The 19,207-nt window shown below is 47.8% G+C and overlaps 3 protein-coding genes across 3 annotated transcripts; all 3 read right to left on the bottom strand.

The window, feature by feature from the left end:
* Positions 1 to 2,773: 2,773 nt before the first annotated feature.
* Positions 2,774 to 3,898, bottom strand: LOC135808094 (uncharacterized). The gene has a single exon (XM_065321272.1). It carries the CDS (start codon positions 3,896 to 3,898, stop codon positions 2,774 to 2,776), a length of 1,125 nt encoding a protein of 374 aa, XP_065177344.1.
* Positions 3,899 to 4,169: 271 nt separating this feature from the next.
* On the bottom strand, positions 4,170 to 5,402 carry LOC135808078 (uncharacterized). Its single transcript, XM_065321271.1, has one exon. It carries the CDS (start codon positions 5,400 to 5,402, stop codon positions 4,170 to 4,172), a length of 1,233 nt encoding a protein of 410 aa, XP_065177343.1.
* An 82-nt stretch (positions 5,403 to 5,484) lies between these two features.
* Positions 5,485 to 8,043, bottom strand: LOC135808062 (uncharacterized). The gene has a single exon (XM_065321270.1). The coding sequence runs from the start codon at positions 8,041 to 8,043 to the stop codon at positions 5,485 to 5,487; it is 2,559 nt and encodes an 852-aa protein (XP_065177342.1).
* Positions 8,044 to 19,207: the final 11,164 nt, after the last annotated feature.

Below are 19,207 nucleotides of genomic sequence, written 5' to 3'. Positions count from 1 at the left end.
CGAACACTGTGGAGGTGTTGGAGAGAATTTCTTATCGACGAGATTTGTGCCCTCCATCTTCCTGTGCATCATTGTCACTAGAAGTAGTAATATTATAACGTTAGGACGCACTGTAATCGTCCTACGGAACCTGCAGTTCCCGTTAACAGTTTCAACAATGCACCCGCCGGTTTCGTGTCATTCGTCCCGGTCGAGTGATCGGCTCAAACCTTGTCAATGCTCAGCTTTGGAACGACGAAAGCCAAGCTCCCGGGGGACCCCTTCCAGATGTCCACCTTGATCTCCAAAGTCAACGCCATGCGACCCCAGAGTGCACGGCTTAAAGTCGCTCCTCTCAAGGGGCCTCGTCGTTGCCAGATATCGCTGTTTTATTATTATTATATATTTGAGGATTTCCCAAAGACGTAGTCTAAATTGAAGGGAGTTCCATTATAATGGGAGGCTGTAGGGTTGAGATAGCAGACAGTGGAGGGCTAATAATTCGTAATGAACAGCCTAGCAAGAGAAATACAATTATGCTGAATGTTCCAGAATGGTCCTTTAATCAATGATACCTATAGCCTCGGGATATGCCTTGAAATACGAAATGTACCGAAACAGAAACACAAAAATTAATAAGAATAAGCGCAACGCACAAAGAAGGAGGACAGAGGCATGTCAGTGAGGAGTGGCATTGTGTTTGGTGTCAGAGAAGTGCGTGCAAATGTGACTGTGAAACAGGGACTGCGAGGCTGTGGCTCTTAGGTCTGCGGGCAAGGCATTCCAGACAGTAGCGGTGCGGAAGAGAAATGACCTCCCGGCGTGTTTCCCAACCCGTGGCAGAGTGAATGCGAGTTGGCGGCGGCGACTACGCGTGGGGCAGTATCCCGCTGCTTCAAAAAGTTCTGGTTGGGTGGTGACCAAATGGAAGAATTCCATAAGGCAGGCGATCTTCCTATAATAATAATAACATTGACTTTCGTCTCCGACGTGTCGCGGCTCTTGACTGCTTTGATAAGATATGAAAATCAAGAGCGCTTCACCGGTGGACACGCGGGGACACGACAGCGAGAAGGACTCCATGTCACCACCTAATGCGAGGATTTCTCGATCTCGGTTGATCTCTATGTCCATGACAGCGCACACAAATCCACCTCCATTTCCAGCAGTCGGTGGTGCATAGCTGCTAAAGCGACATTTCTGAGCATGTCAGTTAGCGATGACTGTGTCATAGATTACTGTGTGTCTCTGACCCTTTCACCCGCACGGAAAACCTCTTGCCGATAGACTTGAACTGAACTTCGCGTAAAAAATGATTGTGGTTAAGTAGCGCAGATAATTAGCTTTAACGCCCACAACAACGTGGGTGCATTTAGTGTACTACGTCCAGTTCATTCTAGACTTCAGCATGGTTTTGCTGCTGTGCCTATGGTGGTGTTGATGTGTTATGCTTTGGTCAGCTGTATTTACCTGCTGCTCATCGACTTGCACAGTCCGCTGCACGTCTCAGAAGATAGCACGGCTGACATACGCTCGTACATGTACAATGTACATACCCGATGACGAGGAGATCAGCAAGCAGCTAGCTAGTACCGGTAGATGCTACACTGTCGACACGGTCATTATGGTGTCGTCCAACGATAAGGATGTGTTTGAGTCGTTACCTGGTTACTCAGAGGGTGAAAGGTGCCACAAGGAAATGTGTTTGAACTTGGTGTGTTTCACTTCCGTGCCAACAAGGACCATCTAGCAGATGGAGACAAAAGTAAATGCATATACGCGGTGATCATGTTGTGTCCGTTCATGAATGTCCCACTAATTCCACACCTTGAACATGTCTGAACGTTACGTACAATCATGGTCCAAGTTCACGCATGACCTAATTCCCATGGTGGCACATGATGTATACAACTTACAAGCCGGGGCAATTCCAATACATGCAGTTCAATCATTGTAACAACGAATATTCAGTGTTGACCGGCTTCAGCAGTGACGATGTCCTCATAATGACATTGTTACAAATGCGGTAGATCTAAATGCGTGTAGATCTACACTATCTTCATTGTACTTGGACTTGAACACGATGTTTCACACAGCATGCATGGGGATTGCCCCTCCCTCTCCCCACCCAACCGAAAGAAACAGCCAATGCTATTATTATTACTTTAGAAAAAAGGGGTTGGTGTTGTGACTAGAGTCTAGACTCTCTTAGTTCCACAATATAACTAACTTCATAAGGACTGGGATTAATTCTCATTCAGTACTACATGACTTACTCTAATCTCTGATCATCAAGAAGCTAGGTAAAACCATAAAGCCATCAAAACAAACAAAAGGGCTAATGCTACGTGGACGATAACGTCACACAAACATACACGTGATATTATGTACAACTTCGTGATGTAATCACGACATTCCCACACACAGGTGGAGAGATCAATCACAAAAGACCTGGTGACCAAAGGGAGAAAGATTATAATAGCGCATAAGAACCGCGTATTTAGGTGATTATTATTATTTGGGTATTGTTAATGTTAACTAGGGCAGTCCCCACAGACGCATGTCTCCTGACAGGCTACGCTAATGATGTGACATATCTTGTGAACCAAATTGCGAAGGTACTGAAGAGCAAGGACACATAAGTCATGGAGCCCATACTACACCCTAGTGCCAAAGTAGTGAGTGGGAGAGCAAGTTGGCAGAGGAAAAGAAAACTCGAATAAAAAGGGGGGTGAACATAATTATACAGCTTGAGTGGATGATAGCTGATTGAGACAGACACCAGCATGGTGAACTAAACCAAGTCTGCCTCGTGCAAATCCAGGACACGTCCTAAGCCTTCGATAGCAGCTCGTCTTACCGGTCGAGAAGCTGTTGCAGGGACGTGTGCGTCGTTGGTTACAGCGGGAGGCTGTGGTTCATTCGACGAGTGGTCAGCAGGTCGAGCAGACTCACACTCCAACGGATATAGGTGCTGTAGTGAGCGCCGTAGGAGCTTGTTATTGGGCGTCCTCACAGTGGCGGAACGCGTTTCTCCATCACGACTAGCGTGAAGTTCGCTGATGATACCCAGTTTCCACATACCTCTGGGCGCGTCATCCTTGATGAGGCACACATGTCCAATCCTTGGCTTCACGGTAGAATGAGCAACCTGTTTCAACTGCGATTGTTGCCGTTCTCGTAGACTGGTTAGGTATTCAGATCTCCAACAGTTCCAAAACTCATTCAATCGCTTCTGACCTTTCTTCCACGTAGAAAGTAGCAGTTCCGCTGACGACATTGTTGGGGCGAAATCAGGGTCCTCTTCTACATGCCCTTGGGGTAGACTGATTTCGGCTGATAATGATAAGAAGTGGGCAGGTGTTAAGACCGTATAGATCTCATCGCTTACGTACACCAGCGGTCGTGAATTTACTACTGCTTCAACTTCGACGAGAATGGTTGACAGCTCCGTTGTTCCGAGAACTAGTCTGCCAATAGACTTACGGAGGGCTTTCTTCACGATTCCAATCAACCGTTCATAGAACCCGCCCATCCATGGGGAGAGTTGCACAATGCAAATCCATTCGATTCCATGGGAAGCAGCATAATTAAGAGTGTGGTCATCCTTCACAATGGCTTCCCAAGCAAGCTGTAGAGTCGATTTCGAAAGCAGGAATTGCTGAGCGTTGTCAGAGAAGATCTTGCGCGGTACTCCTCTTCTTGCCACAAATCTGCGCAATGCCATCAGGAACTGTTCTGTGGTCATGTCAGCAACAAGCTCGAGGTGGATGGCACGTGTGACCATGCACGTAAATAGGCACACCCATACCTTGTGGATGAGTCCATGTTCTCTGACTGTCATTGGGCCAAAGTAGTCGACGCCGACGTGTGTGAACGGTTTAGACTCAGCTACGCGCTCTGGAGGGTAGGGTGCCATTTTCGGTAGTGAGTACGGCCGACCATTGAACCTCTTGCATACACCACATTTCTTGAGTACAGTCTTGACGGTTTGTCGTCCTCTGGGGACCCAATAGTCATACCTGACTCGCGATAGGGTATGGTTAGTTCCACTGTGCAGCACCATGCGGTGACAGTCATTGATGATAGCTGTGGTTACTGGATGTGAACGAGGTAGAAGGATGGGATACTTCGCTGAGTATGGCAGGGATGAATTCTCCAATCGACCCTTGCAGCGGATGAGGTTATGTTCATCTAGAAAGAGCGCAAGGTTGGTTTTGGACCAGCTTGTTCTTGGCGTTGCTTTTGATAGCCTCAATCTCCGGTGTATAGTGTGTTGCTTGAACATGTTGAATCCACAGATGTTTGGCGTTGTCGATTTCAGCAGCAGACAAATGAGTGCCGCATGTGGTCTGTTGACGGCATCTCTTGACAAACTTGATACCGTATGCTGTTACACGGGCTAGCTTCTCAAACGAAGTATACTTGCTCTCATCTATACTCAGCGGTGATGGCTTGCTGCTGGTCTCGGTTTCCGCAGGACCCTCCGCCGCGAATAGTACTGTGGAAGGAGCATCGATGACGTCTTTGGGCCAGTGTACAGGAGGATCTCGAAGCCATTCTGGACCACACCACCAAGCTGTACTGTCTGTCAGTGTGGCTAGCGATGCTCCACGGGATGGTAGGTCGGCTGGGTTGTCGGCTGTACGGATATAGTTGAAGCACACACTCTGGTCTGCACGGATTTCCTTCAACCGATTGGCGATGAAGACAGGGTACGATTTCTCAGTATTCTTAATCCAGCCAAGCACGCACTGTGAGTCAGACCACAGGTGGGTAGCTGAGATGTGAACTGCGCCCAGAAGCTCTTTCTTCAGAAATTTGATGATCCTGGCGCCGATGAGTGCTGCTAGGAGCTCTAGACGTGGTATACTTGTTGCCTTGATGGGCGAGACTCGTGTTCGGCTGTAGATCAGGTCAACTGACGAATAGGCACCGTCAACTTGTCTCACACACAGGTACGCGGCTGCACCGTAACCATCTTGAGACGCATCACAGAAGACGTGGAGTTCATAGGTGACCTTGTCGACGTGGATTTTTGGTCCAATGAAGCGAGGAATGGCAACGTCACTTGCGCAGGACAGATCGGACAGGATATCCTTCCATTCATGAACGAGAGCGTCAGGCAGCGGAGAGTCCCAGTCTACATGTAGCTTCCATATACTCTGTACTAGGATCTTCGCACGCATGATGACCGGGGAGAACAGGCCCATCGGATCATAGAATTGGGCTATGCTGCGGAGGACATCTCTTTTGGTAATGACGGAGTACTGGTTTGTGGTTGACTTTGCCGTCGACAGAGTATCGCGATTGGTATCCCATGACATACCCAGTACCTTCATTACATCACAGCTAGACTTGTCTTCAGGAGCTAGAGCATCTCTGAAGTCAGGATCGTTGGTACCCCATTCACGCAAGTTCATGGTGGCACTGGCAAAGGCGTCCTTTGCCTCTCTGTAGTATGCAGTAGCATCCTGGACGCTGCTCTGCCCGGTGACAACGTTGTCAACGTAGATCATGACTGCGACGTACATCATCGCATGTCCCTGTCTGTTGCTGTTGGAGATGGTGGTCGACTGTGGCGGCAAGAAGAAACGGGCTAGCGACAATGCCAAATGGAACTCGGCAAAAGCGGTAGATCACTAGGTTGGCTGTGGTGACGGGTTTTGTAGGATCGCGAAGCCATAGGAACCGTGTTACATTGCGATCTGTCATAGATAGACCTAGCTGAAGGAAGGCCTTCTCAACATCGCTGACAATGCCAATGGGGTGTAGCCGAAATCTCACCAGGATACCACACAGATCCGGCAGAAGTATCGGACCTCGGTGCAGGCAGTCGTTCAGGCTGTTGTGTTCTGCGCGAGTTCTGGCGGAAGCATCATATACCACACGGACCTTTGTTGTGGTACTGCTGGGGCGAACAACACAGTGGTGGGGGATGTAGTGAATCGGCCCATCCTGGTGATCAAGGTTCACTTCCTCGATAATGCCATTGGCTAACCGCTCTGTGATGGTACAATGATACTTCTCTAGCACTTGTGGTGTCTGCTGGAGTCGTTTGACTAAGGATTTGAGACGGCCGAAGGCGAGCTCGTAGTTCTCTGGTAGATTAGGTTGTGGAGTATGGCTATCTTTCCATGGCCAAGATACCATATATCGGCCGTTGATCAGTTGCAAGGAGCTGCGAAAGTGTTCCAGGGTAATGTCGTCCGCTGTCTGCGGATCACTGATGTCATCGGTGATACCAATATCTTCAAGTCGCCAGAAACGTTGGAGATCAAATACTGGGTCTGGCAAGGTGGTAGCATCTGTGAGCATTATGTGGCCCGCAGTGTCATCTGTCTCTGTGTCAGTAGGGCCTGCTGGGACAAATCCCAATTTGGAGTTCAGCAAGACCAGGCCATTGTTGAGTTGGATGTGACCGTTACCCATGATGGAGAAGTAGAAATCCGTGCCGATAAGGAGGTCAATTTCTACCTCTTCACGCTTGGTGACAATGGTGTCAGCTAGTTGGATGTTCTTGACTTCAGGGTACTGGTCGATGTCGATTGGGGATTTGACAACAGGACAACAAATCCACGGCATAACATTGGCGGTTACGGGCAAGGCTGATCCATCTCGACATAGGAGGGAAAACTCCACTCTCGGCAGGGTGACCGTTCGCCGGGACGCAGATCCAAAACTAGCGATGGACAACACGTCTTCACCGACAACAGCTGCGTTGACAGAGGCAGCTAACGATTCATGAATAAATGTGCGAGTTGAGCCGGTGTCAAACAACAGTCGGCAGTCTGAGATGTTGCCTTGCCCGGCGACAGTTGCGATGGCGGTTGGGAGATTCACACCTTTGGACTGGACGTGCACCGTAGCGGTAGTATGTTTCTGTGGCCCTTGCTGCTGCTGAGTAGGATAGAAGGTACTTGCGGCAGCTGACACTGGTGATGAGCCAAATTTCTGAGGGCACAGGGCACGGTGATGGGTCAACAGATTGCAGTGATAGCAGGGTCTTCTAGCAGTACAGTCCTTTGCCCAATGTCCCTTCCGTAAGCATACAAAGCAGTGGTCTTGTAGCTGCTGCTGTCTGGTAGAAACCGTGTTGAACGTTGGGCAGGTGTCCGAGAAGTGTTGCAACTTGCAGAAGAAGCATCTCGGAGTGGCGCGCCGCACAGAGCTAACTAACGTGGCTGCCGTGGCCGGAGGTTGGGAGTAGGCAGCATGAGGCTGTGCGGAAACAGGCGGTGGTCGTGGCAGAGTGCTCTCTGGTTTGCTGGCTGTGTCTCCTGCCAGTCGCTCGGCCGATTCACGGACCTCCAGGTAGATTCCCAGCTGTTTCCGCAGCTCATCAACAGTCCAACTCTGATTGTGGGGTTTCTGTGTCTCAAGTTGTACGATGACGCACTTTGGTAACTTGGAAGTGATGACAGGAATCAGCAGTTCCTGTTGCACACTTTGACCTTCCGCTTGCAAACAGCGCAAATTAGCCTCCACCTCGTTGTAAAATCTCCGCAACATGTGAGGTTTATTTGATGGCGCTGGCATTTCGGTAATTGCGCGGTATCGGGCTGCGATGATGGCATCCTTCTTGCCAAAGCGATCCTTCAATAATCCTAACGCCACGGGGTAATTTGAATCGGTGGTGGGAATACCGGCAATAACATCCAGGGCCATGCCTGTCAAATGACTTCTCAAATACGACAGTTTCTGTACGGCAGACAGGCTTTGATTTGTACCGATCGCAGATTGAAACATGTCAATGAACTCAGTGAAATGAAGTATGTCACCATCAAACTTCCTGATTGTGAGCACGGGCAATTTCACAGATCCATGAGCACTCTGTGCAGGCTGTGTCGAGTTGGCCGCCAGCTGGCCAACCGTGCTGGTGTGCTTCCCAATGGCTGACAGCAACTGCTGTGTTTGTTGCTGAGTTGCGGTGTGCATTGTCAGCAGCTGCTGGACGTCAATTCCAGGTGCTTGACTGCTGGTACTGGTGTTGGCTGTGGCTCTTTTGGCTTGAGCACTCAGCAGGGACAGATTTTTGAAGTACGACGGTAACGTACTGGCCATATTTTCATACTCTTCTTCATCTTCTTTCTTTTTCTTTTTTTGAGTTGCTCCACTAGCCACGAAATCGTATAACGCAGCGCCGTACTTATCTAGGTCAGCATCCAACTTCGTGAGGGCATCTCTATGCTGTTCACAAAACTGGGTCCGAATCCCGACCCACTGGTCTGCGTCGTCAGATGGACAACTTTCTGAAACTAAACGTTGGCACTTCGTATCGTCATCGTGGACAGTAGAATACAATGCACTAATTTTATTTGCTAAAACTCGGAGACTCCCTGGATACTCGGACATGGTTTCGGCACCAATTTATGTTGTGACTAGAGTCTAGACTCTCTTAGTTCCACAATATAACTAACTTCATAAGGACTGGGATTAATTCTCATTCAGTACTACATGACTTACTCTAATCTCTGATCATCAAGAAGCTAGGTAAAACCATAAAGCCATCAAAACAAACAAAAGGGCTAATGCTACGTGGACGATAACGTCACACAAACATACACGTGATATTATGTACAACTTCGTGATGTAATCACGACAGTTGGTGCGACTTCGGCGATAGTAGGGGAAGAGTGTGTTGCTCCCTACATGGGAGCTCGCGGTTTTCCTGCCGACTTGAATTCTCACTTGACTGACTCACGACTGCCATCCAGAGCACACGAGTAGTCCACCGAACCGTCAACTCGGCAACCTGCAAGAAAGCACCACTCCCTGCTCAATACACAGTGTTTCGGGGAATTCACCCCTCATCAGTTGAGCTTGAGTAGGCTGAGGAAGATTGTGCCTGAAAAGCACCACTTATATACTGCTCTCCAGGCACAAACATCACCATGGATACATACATGTACTTTCAGAGACGTTCCGTTTCCAGACGGAGCGTCTCTGAGCGTCTGGAAACGGAGCGTCTCTGTAAGTATGTATCCCTGGTGATGATTTAAGAAGGCCGCCTTGGCAGCACGTAGGCAGCACGTGATCAATCATGCATCCTGCATATTTGGCTGCAGCGCATGTTGTCTGAAACAATCCACTGAGAAGGTTGATTTGCAACGTCAAGTCTCCGGACGAAGCCGGACGGGTTCAGATGCACGATATTTGGAACTGGACCTAGCCAGCTTCATGCATGACACCGTTGTCGACCGGCAATTATGCTTGTAATGCCAATTTTGCATGCGAAATGGTGTTATAATGCCAGCATTATGCCACCTGGAAAAAGGGACTATAATGCCAGCCATAATGCTAGCATTGCCCGCCCATGCCTACAGTCAGAGTCACTGGCTGAACAGATCGCAGTCAAGCCCAGTGAACAACAAAGCGTCAGCGTCAGCATCATGTACTGTCCAATAGTGTACAGTTTGTCATGCCCACGACTTGATTGCGCAACTGAGAGTACATGTATGACGATGAGGAGCCTCTTTTACGGGGCTTCAGAGTATGCCCATCCTAGTGCCAGTAGTGTGTAGGAGATGTTACAGCCTGATGCTTAAAATGCCAACATGTTAGTTATGGAGGTCCATAGTCCAACAGGCACGCATGATGTTGTAGATGACTTCATTATCGTATAATAAATAATATGACTGTACGGTCCCTTCGTGTTTCTGAGCTTCCCACAACCATTTACAGGCACAGGAATGCTCCGCGAAACCGTAGTATCTTTCGCTACACCCATATGGTGCTGCATGCTTTCACGCTCAACATGGAAGATGCTGTTCGGATATGAGGATTGTTATTATCAAAATGTTGTATTATCACCAAACGTGCTCACGTGCCTGTGAAGGTATACTTAGGAATACATGGACTTGTAATAACGTTAATCAGATTAATTATCAAGGAAGCGGATGATGAGAACACGTAACTGTGTAGGGATAGAGATTAATATGGAGCATGGAGTGTTATGCTATTAGAGAGAAAGGAAAGTGAGAGAAAGATTTTGAAGACTGTTGGGATGAATACACTGCTAATATTCATCTTAGAAACATTGTGTCTAGTCTGCTCACTGTGTCATCGCAAAGCAGATGAGAGGATGCGCGCTCAACGCGACCTTTCACAGCTGAGTAAGAAATCAACTTATATTAAAAAATTAAGTACTAATCTCTTAATTAGGTAGCTCTTTCTAGCCCGGTTATGTATAATGCAGTCAAATGCAATATTTTCCACCATTATCTTACTGTCGATTACGTGCTCTAGGCAGAAGTTCAAAATCATAAATCAAGGCAAGGGCAAGGTGATGCTATCAATTCGGACGGGTTTCCAAGAACCAATCAACAATTCGGACGGGTTTTCGGGTTTTCAAGAACCCAGCAGTATACAGTCTAGGTTTAGTTGTTATTGATATGATTTTGCCAAGTGGTGCAGGTGCATTCGTGGTGAGCTCACTCTAACTTACCGCACAGCCATACCATTCCATACTTGATTGGCATACTGAGCTGGTGTAGGATAGATCGGAGAGGTTCGATTGCAGATTGAGGATGAGTGCGTTGCAAAGCGCCGCAGATTACTGAGGAGCATCTTTGTCTAGAGGAGCAGCAGGGGTTGGTGGGTCCGCCATAAGAGCTTCTGTTGGTGCGTTTGTTTGAGGCGCATCTCGGTCCAAGTCGATGGGCTGTGTGATGAAAATTGGGGGCCTGGGAGTTTCCGGAACTGCAGGCACGAGAACGGCAGGTTGTTGGGCTTGCACGGCCGAGCCATCATCACTGTCACTGCCATCTGAGTTGCTGCCGTTCTCCGAGTCTTCACTATCACTGTCGTCTTCGTTGTTGCTATCATCACTGTCGTCCAAGGAATCATCACCACCATCACTGCTGTCGCTCTCTCCCATTCCTGAATTCATCGCAGAACCATCATTGCTATCATCACTATCACTACGGACCAGGATGTTCTTTCCCACACTCCGGGACGAGACATTGATCACAAGGGCGCACAAGCAACCCAGCAAGGCCAACACAATAAAGCTCTTCATTTTCGGGAGATGATACTTGGGTACGGCAACAAATGTGAACAAAATCGGAGAATGTCAATGGTGGTTCTGAGGAGAAGAAGAAGAGAAGGTCCTTTGGAGTTCTCAAGTCAATGGTAACTGATACTCTTCCGTCCATCTGACTCTGTTTTTTATACCATTCACAATGCAACGCGCTGATAGGAGTCTCTACATCGCCATCGAGACTCAATGACTATCCAAAACACAATTTGTGGGAAAGGTGCGATTATGATGGCTCCCTAAAACATTTTTCCCATGTGATGAAAAGGTGTGAATGCCCACCACCAATGAGGTGAATGGAATTTGGTCATCGATCTCGTTTATTATTCAGCGTGGCCCCAGTCGGCGGGATAACATGAGCCTGAGTACACACCTGTATAGTCTCACGCTTCAGCACGCCGATAGAAACGTTTCGTGCAGCTGTCCGCCATTCGACGGGCACCATGAAACAACGGGAACACCGAACACTGTGAAGGTGTTGGAGAGAAGTTCTTATCGACGAGATTTGTGCCCTCCATCTTCCTGTGCATCATTGTCACTAGGAGTAGTAATATTATAACGTTAGGACGCACTGTAATCGTCCTACGGAACCCGCAGTTCCCGTTAACGGTTTCAACAATGCACCCGCCGGTTTCGTGTCATTCGTCCCGGTCGAGTGATCGGCTCAAACCTTGTCAATGCTCAGCTTTGGAACGACGAAAGCCAAGCTCCCGGGGACCCCTTTCAGATGTCCACCTTGATCTGCAAAGTCACCGCCATGCGACCCGAGAGCGCATGGCTTAAAGTCGCTCGTCTCAAGGGGCCTCGTCGTTGCCAGAGATGGCTGTTGTTCCTGCAGCAGGAGCAACCCATGTTCACTGCGGCACTGGTTTACGGAATAGTCACTGACACTCCTGCATGTATATCACACAGTCATACTCTCCACGACATGATTGTATTAGTACAAGCCAATACTGCTCCTAGGCTGTAGTACATTATAGTCGTACACCAGATTAGTAGTCTTACATGACCTTTATCGGTGTGACGCTGTGTACCGAGTATCATACTTGCTCTGCCATGAACCGGTATTTTCGCTGGCCGAAGCACCTACATTGGCTTTCGTCTCCGACGTGTCGCGGCTCTTGACTACTATGATAAGATATGAAAATCAAGAGCGCTTCACCGGTGGACACGCGGGGACATGACAGCGAGAAGAACTTCATGTCACCACCTATTAGAATACCAGGGTTTCTCGATCTCTGTTGATCTCTAAGTCTATGACAGTGCACACAAATTCACCTCCATTTCCAGCAGTCGGTGGTGCATAGCTGCTAAAGCAACATTTCTGAACATGTCAGTTAGCGAAGACTGTGTCATAGATTACTGTGTGTCTCTGACCCTTTCACCCGCACGGAAACCCTCTTGCCGATAGACTTGAACTGAACTTCGCGTAAAAAATGATTGTGGTTAAGTAACGCAGATAATTAGCTTAAACACCCACAACAACGTGGGTGCATTTAGTGTACTACGTCCAGTTCACTCTAGACTTCAGCATGGTTTTGCTGCTGTGCCTATGGTGGTGTTCATGTGTTATGCTTTGGTCAGCTGTATTTACCGGCTGCTCATCGACTTGCACAGTTCGCTGCACGTCTCAGAAGATAGCACGGCTGACATACGCTCGTACATGTACAATGTACATACCCCGATGACGAGGAGATCAGCAAGCAGCTAGCTAGTACCGGTAGATGCTACACTGTCGATACGGTCATTATGGTGTCGTCCAACGATAAGGATTTGTTTGAGTCGTTACCTGGTTACTCAGAGGGTGAAAGGTGCCACAAGGAAATGTGTTTGAACTTGGTGTGTTTCACCTCCGTGCCAACAAGGACCATCTAGCAGATGGAGACAAAAGTAAATGCATATACGCGGTGATCATGTTGTGTCCGTTCATGAATGTCCCACTAATTCCACACCTTGAACATGTCTGAACGTTACGTACAATCATGGTCCAAGTTCACGCATGACCTAATTCCCAAGGTGGCACATGATGTATACAACTTACAAGCCGGGGCAATTCCAGTACATGCAGTTCAATCATTGTAACAACGAATATTCAGTGTTGACCGGCTTCAGCAGTGACGATGTCCTCATAATGACATTGTTACAAATGCGGTAGATCTAAATGCGTGTAGATCTACACTATCTTCATTGTACTTGGACTTGAACACGATGTTTCACACAGCATGCATGGGGATTGCCCCTCCCCCTCCCCACCCAACCGAAAGAAACAGCCAATGCTATTATTATTACTTTAGAAAATGGGGTTGGTGCGACTTCGGCGATAGTAGGGGAAGAGTGTGTTGCTCCCTACATGGGAGCTCGCGGTTTTCCTGCCGACTTGAATTCTCACTTGACTGACTCACGACTGCCATCCAGAGCACACGAGTGGTCCACCGAACCGTCAACTCGGCAAACCTGCAAAAAAGCACCACTCCCTGCTCAATACACAGTGTTTCGGGGAATTCACCCCTCATCAGTTGAGCTTGAGTAGGCTGAGGAAGATTGTGCCTGAAAAGCACCACTTATATACTGCTCTCCAGGCACAAACATCACCATGGATACATACATGTACTTTCAGAGACGCTCCGTTTCCAGACGGAGCGTCTCTGAGCGTCTGGAAACGGAGCGTCTCTGTAAGTATGTATCCCTGGTGATGATTTAAGAAGGCCGCCTTGGCAGCACGTAGGCAGCACGTGATCAATCATGCATCCTGCATATTTGGCTGCAGCGCATGTTGTCTGAAACAATCCACTGAGAAGGTTGATTTGCAACGTCAAGTCTCCGGACGAAGCCGGACGGGTTCAGATGCACGATATTTGGAACTGGACCTAGCCAGCTTCATGCATGACACCGTTGTCGACCGGCAATTATGCTTGTAATGCCAATTTTGCATGCGAAATGGTGTTATAATGCCAGCATTATGCAACCTGGAAAAAAGGGACTATAATGCCAGCCATAATGCTAGCATTGCCCGCCCATGCCTACAGTCAGAGTCACTGGCTGAACAGATGGCAATCAAGCCCAGTGAACAACAAAGCGTCAGCATCAGCGTCATGTACTGTCCAATAGTGTACAGTTATCATGCCCACGACTTGATTGCGCAACTGAGAGTACATGTATGACGATGAGGAGCCTCTTTTACGGGGCTTCAGAGTATGCCCATCCTAGTGCCAGTAGTGTGTAGGAGATGTTACAGCCTGATGCTTAAAATGCCAAAATATTAGTTATGGAGGTCCATGGTATAACATGCACGTATGATGTTGTAGATGACTTCATTATCGTGTATGTACGGTCCCTTCGTGTTTCTGAGCTTCCCACAACCATTTACAGGCACAGGAATGCTCCGCGATACCGCAGTATCTTTCGCTGCACCCAAAAGCTGCATGCTTTCACGCTCAACATGGAGGATGCTGTTCGGATACCAGGGCATGAGGATTGTTATTATCAAAATGTTGTATTATCACCAAACGTGCTTACGGGCCTGTGAAGGTATACTTAGGAATACATGGACTTGTAATAACGTTAATCAGATTAATTATCAGGGAAGTGGATGATGAGAACACGTAACTGTGTAGGGATAGAGATTGTTATGGAGCCTGGAGTATTATGCTATTAGAGAGAAAGGAAAGTGAGAGAAAGATTTGAAGACTGTCGGGATGAATGCACTACTAAATTTAATCTTAGAAACATTGTGTCTAGTCTGCTCATGGTGTCATCGCAAAGCAGATGAGAAGAGGCGCGCTCAACGCGACCTTTCACAGCTGAGTAAGAAATCAACTTATGTTAAAGTATTAAGTACAAATCTTAATTAGGCAGCTCTTTCTAGCCCGGTTATGTATAATGCAGTCAAATGCAATATTTTCCACCATTATCTTACTGTCGATTACGTGCTCTAGGCAGAAGTTCAAAATCATAAATCAAGGCAAGGGCAAGGTGATGCTATCATTTCGGACGGGTTTTCGGGTTTTCAAGACCCCTGCAATATACAGTCTAGGTTTAGTTGTTATTGATATAATTTTACCAAGTGGTGCAGGTGCATTCGTGGTGAGCTCACTCTAACTTACCACACAGCCATACCATTCCATACTTGATTGGCACACTGAGCTGGTGTAGGATAGATCGGAGAGGTTCGATTGCAGATTGAGGATGAGTGCGTTGCAAAGCGCCGCAGATTACTGAGGAGCATCTTTGTCTAGAGGAGCAGCAGGGGTTGGTGGGTCCGCCATAAGAGCTTCTGTTGGTGCGTTTGTTTGAGGCGCATCTCGGCCCGAGTCGATGGGCTGTGTGATGAAAATTGGGGGCCTGGGAGTTTCCGGAACTGCAGGCACGAGAACGGCAGGTTGTTGGGCTTGCACGGCCGAGCCATCATCACTGTCACTGCCATCTGAGTTGCTGCCGTTCTCCGAGTCTTCGCTGTCACTGTCGTCTTCGTTGTTGCTATCATCACTGTCGTCCAAGGAATCATCGCCACCATCACTGCTGTCGCTCTCTCCCATTCCTGAATTCATCGCAGAACCATCATTGCTATCATCACTATCACTACGGACCAGGATGTTCTTTCCCACACTCCGGGACGAGACATTGATCACAAGGGCGCACAAGCAACCCAACAAGGCCAACACAATCCGCAGAGCATGCCAATATTAAATAGGCCAACATATGAATACCGAAGGCGGTTACATGGACAGAAGGCGACATTGGTCGAGAAAAGATGGGCCTATTCTCTTCCTCAAGTAAGACGCTCTGCAACCACGGAGGCAGACCAGTACATTGTATTACTACCCGTACATTGTATTAGTATTATCAAGAGTACGTGAAATGGTTTTGGTATTATACCTTTATCGGTTTGACCCTGTGTACCGAGTATCATACTTGCTCTGCCAAGAGCAGGCATTATCGCTGGCCGAAACACCTACATTGACTTTCGTCTCCGACGTGTCGCGGCTCTTGACTGCTTTGATAAGATATGAAAATCAAGAGCGCTTCACCGGTGGACACTCGGGGACACGACAGCGAGAAGGACTCCATGTCACCACCTAATGCGAGGATTTCTCGATCTCGGTTGATCTCTATGTCCATGACAGCGCACACAAATCCACCTCCATTTCCAGCAGTCGGTGGTGCATAGCTGCTAAAGCGACATTTCTGAACATGTCAGTTAGCGAAGACTGTGTCATAGATTACTGTGTGTCTCTGACCCTTTCACCCGCACGGAAACCCTCTTGCCGATAGACTTGAACTGAACTTCGCGTAAAAAATGATTGTGGTTAAGTAACGCAGATAATTAGCTTTAACGCCCACAACAACGTGGGTGCATTTAGTGTACTACGTCCAGTTCACTCTAGACTTCAGCATGGTTTTGCTGCTGTGCCTATGGTGGTGTTCATGTGTTATGCTTTGGTCAGCTGTATTTACCGGCTGTACATCGACTTGCACAGTTCGCTGCACGTCTCAGAAGATAGCACGGCTGACATACATGTAATGTACATACCCCGATGACGAGGAGAAAAGCAAGCAGCTAGCTAGCAGATGCTACACTGCTGATATTATGGTCATAAGGTGTCGTCCAACGATAAGGATTTCTTTGATTCGTTACTCAGAGGGTGAAAGATGCCACAAGGAAATGTGTTTGAACTTCGTGCGTTTCACCTCCGTACCAACAAAGGCCATCTAGCAGATGGAGACAAAAGTAAATGCACATACGCCGTGATCATGTTGTGTCCGTTCATGAATGTCCCACTAATTCCACACCTTGCCCAGTCTAAACGTTACGTACAATCATGGTCCAAGTTTACGCATGACTGAATTCCCATGGTGGCACATGATGTATACAAGCCGGGACAATTCCAATACATGCAGTTCAATCATTGTAACAACGAATATTCAGTGTTGACCGGCTTCAGCATGTGACGATGTCCCCATAACGTTACAAATGCGTGTATATCTAAAATTAATGCTTGTATATCTAATATTAATATATCTAAAATTAATGCGTGTATATCTAAAATTAATGCGTGTAGATCTACACTATTGCCATTGTACTTGGACTGGAACACGATGTTTCACACGGCATGCATGGGGATTGCCCCCTCCCCCACCCAACCGAAATCATAACCCAACGCTATGATTACTTAAAAAAGGCATGATGATACATTTCGCTCAAAAGATACAAATCATGGCAAAACCCAGGATAGTGAAAAATATGGTTTTTAGGAAGAAAGGGAGATGTCCTTTCCAGACGTGTACAGTACATACATACATGGCACATACATAATTATACACCTATTCCTTGTCTTCTACCTTATCTCTTCGCTACTGAAGTACTGTTGATTTGTATCGGAGTTACAGCTTTTTTCATGTACTTTAAAGGGGAAGTTAAGGCAAAAATTAAAATTTCACCAGTTGTAGTCTTCTGGGTGCTGAGTCGAATGGTCTTGGTCCGAGGAAGCTGAGACGCTCCCTTCCTACTTGAATCCCAATCGAACTCGCGCACTTCCACCGAAACTGGGTGACTGCGCCCTACGAGATGGGGATTTGTATGCAAAATGTCACTAAAAGCGCCATTTCGTTCTTATAAAAGCACGGATGACCGCGATTGGCCCATATGTTGTAGTCTTTTGGACGCTGAGTCGACTGGTTTTGGTCCGAAAAGGCTGCGATGTAGCGTTCCTCCTTTATTCCCAATCGAACATGGTTGAACAAGCGGTCACGTGCTCCTGCGTACACCAGTCACCTGGTCACCGTGCCTGCAGGGTACAACTTACTAGCCTGTTTGACCTTTTTTGGATGCACTCCTGTCACTCGAGTTGAACTCGAGTTGAACCTTGGTGTGAAATTTGTCGCCTGCTGGCGTGGTGACCAGGTGATTTGAGCACCCAGGAGCACGTGACCGCTTGTTCAATCATGTTCGATTGGGAATAAAGGAGGAACGCTGCATCGCAGCCTTTTCGGACCAAAACCAGTCGACTCAGCGTCCAAAAGACTACAACATATGGGCCAATCGCGGTCATCCGTGCTTTTATAAGAACGAAATGGCGCTTTTAGTGACATTTTGCATACAAATCCCCATCTCGTAGGGCGCAGTCACCCAGTTTCGGTGGAAGTGCGCGAGTTCGATTGGGATTCAAGTAGGAAGGGAGCGTCTCAGCTTCCTCGGACCAAGACCATTCGACTCAGCACCCCGAAGACTACAACTGGTGAAATTTTAATTTTTGCCTTAAAGGGGAAGTTAAGGCAAAAATTAAAATTTCACCAGTTGTAGTCTTCGGGGTGCTGAGTCGAATGGTCTTGGTCCGAGAAAGCTGAGACGCTCCCTTCCTACTTGAATCCCAATCGAACTCGCGCACTTCCACCGAAACTGGGTGACTGCGCCCTACTAGATGGGGATTTGTATGCAAAATGTCACTAAAAGCGCCGTTTCGTTCTTATAAAAGCACGGATGACCGCGATTGGCCCATATGTTGTAGTCTTTTGGACGCTGAGTCGACTGGTTTTGGTCCGAAAAGGCTGCGATGCAGCGTTCCTCCTTTATTCCCAATCGAACATGGTTGAACAAGTGGTCACGTGCTCCTGGGTGCCCAGATCATCTGGTCACCACGCCAGCAGGCGACAACTTTCACACCAAGGTTCAACTCGAGTTCAACTCGAGTGACAGGACTGTACCCAAAAAAGGTCAAACAGGCTAGTAAGTTGTACCCTGCAGGCACGGTGACCAGCTGACTGGTGTACGCAGGAGCACGTGACCGCTTGTTCAACCATGTTCGATTGGGAATAAAGGAGGAACGCTGCATCGCAGCCTTTTCGGACCAAAACCAGTCGACTCAGCGTCCAAAAGACTACAACATATGGGCCAATCGCGGTCATCCGTGCTTTTATAAGAACGAAACGGCGCTTTTAGTGACATTTTGCATACAAATCCCCATCTAGTAGGGCGCAGTCATCCAGTTTCGGTGGAAGTGCGCGAGTTCGATTGGGATTCAAGTAGGAAGGGAGCGTCTCAGCTTTCTCGGACCAAGACCATTCGACTCAGCACCCCGAAGACTACCCCTTTAACTTCCCCTTTAATAGTTGAAATTAAGTACATGTACAAGTACATGTATTATAGGACTTCCTGTCCTCTGCTGTGTGTTTCTTTCTACACATCGATGATTG

The sequence above is a fragment of the Sycon ciliatum genome, chromosome 1 (assembly GCF_964019385.1).
Source record: "Sycon ciliatum chromosome 1, ocSycCili1.1, whole genome shotgun sequence".
NCBI classification, from domain to species: domain Eukaryota; kingdom Metazoa; phylum Porifera; class Calcarea; order Leucosolenida; family Sycettidae; genus Sycon; species Sycon ciliatum.
The sequence above is the reverse complement of the archived record's forward strand: the minus strand, read 5'-3'. Positions and strand labels throughout refer to the sequence as shown.

Coding starts and splice junctions, on each gene's coding strand:
- LOC135808094 (XM_065321272.1), bottom strand. CDS start 3,898: ATGGCACCCTACCCTCCAGAGCGCGTAGCTGAGTCTAAACCGTTCACA.
- LOC135808078 (XM_065321271.1), bottom strand. CDS start 5,402: ATGAACTTGCGTGAATGGGGTACCAACGATCCTGACTTCAGAGATGCT.
- LOC135808062 (XM_065321270.1), bottom strand. CDS start 8,043: ATGGCCAGTACGTTACCGTCGTACTTCAAAAATCTGTCCCTGCTGAGT.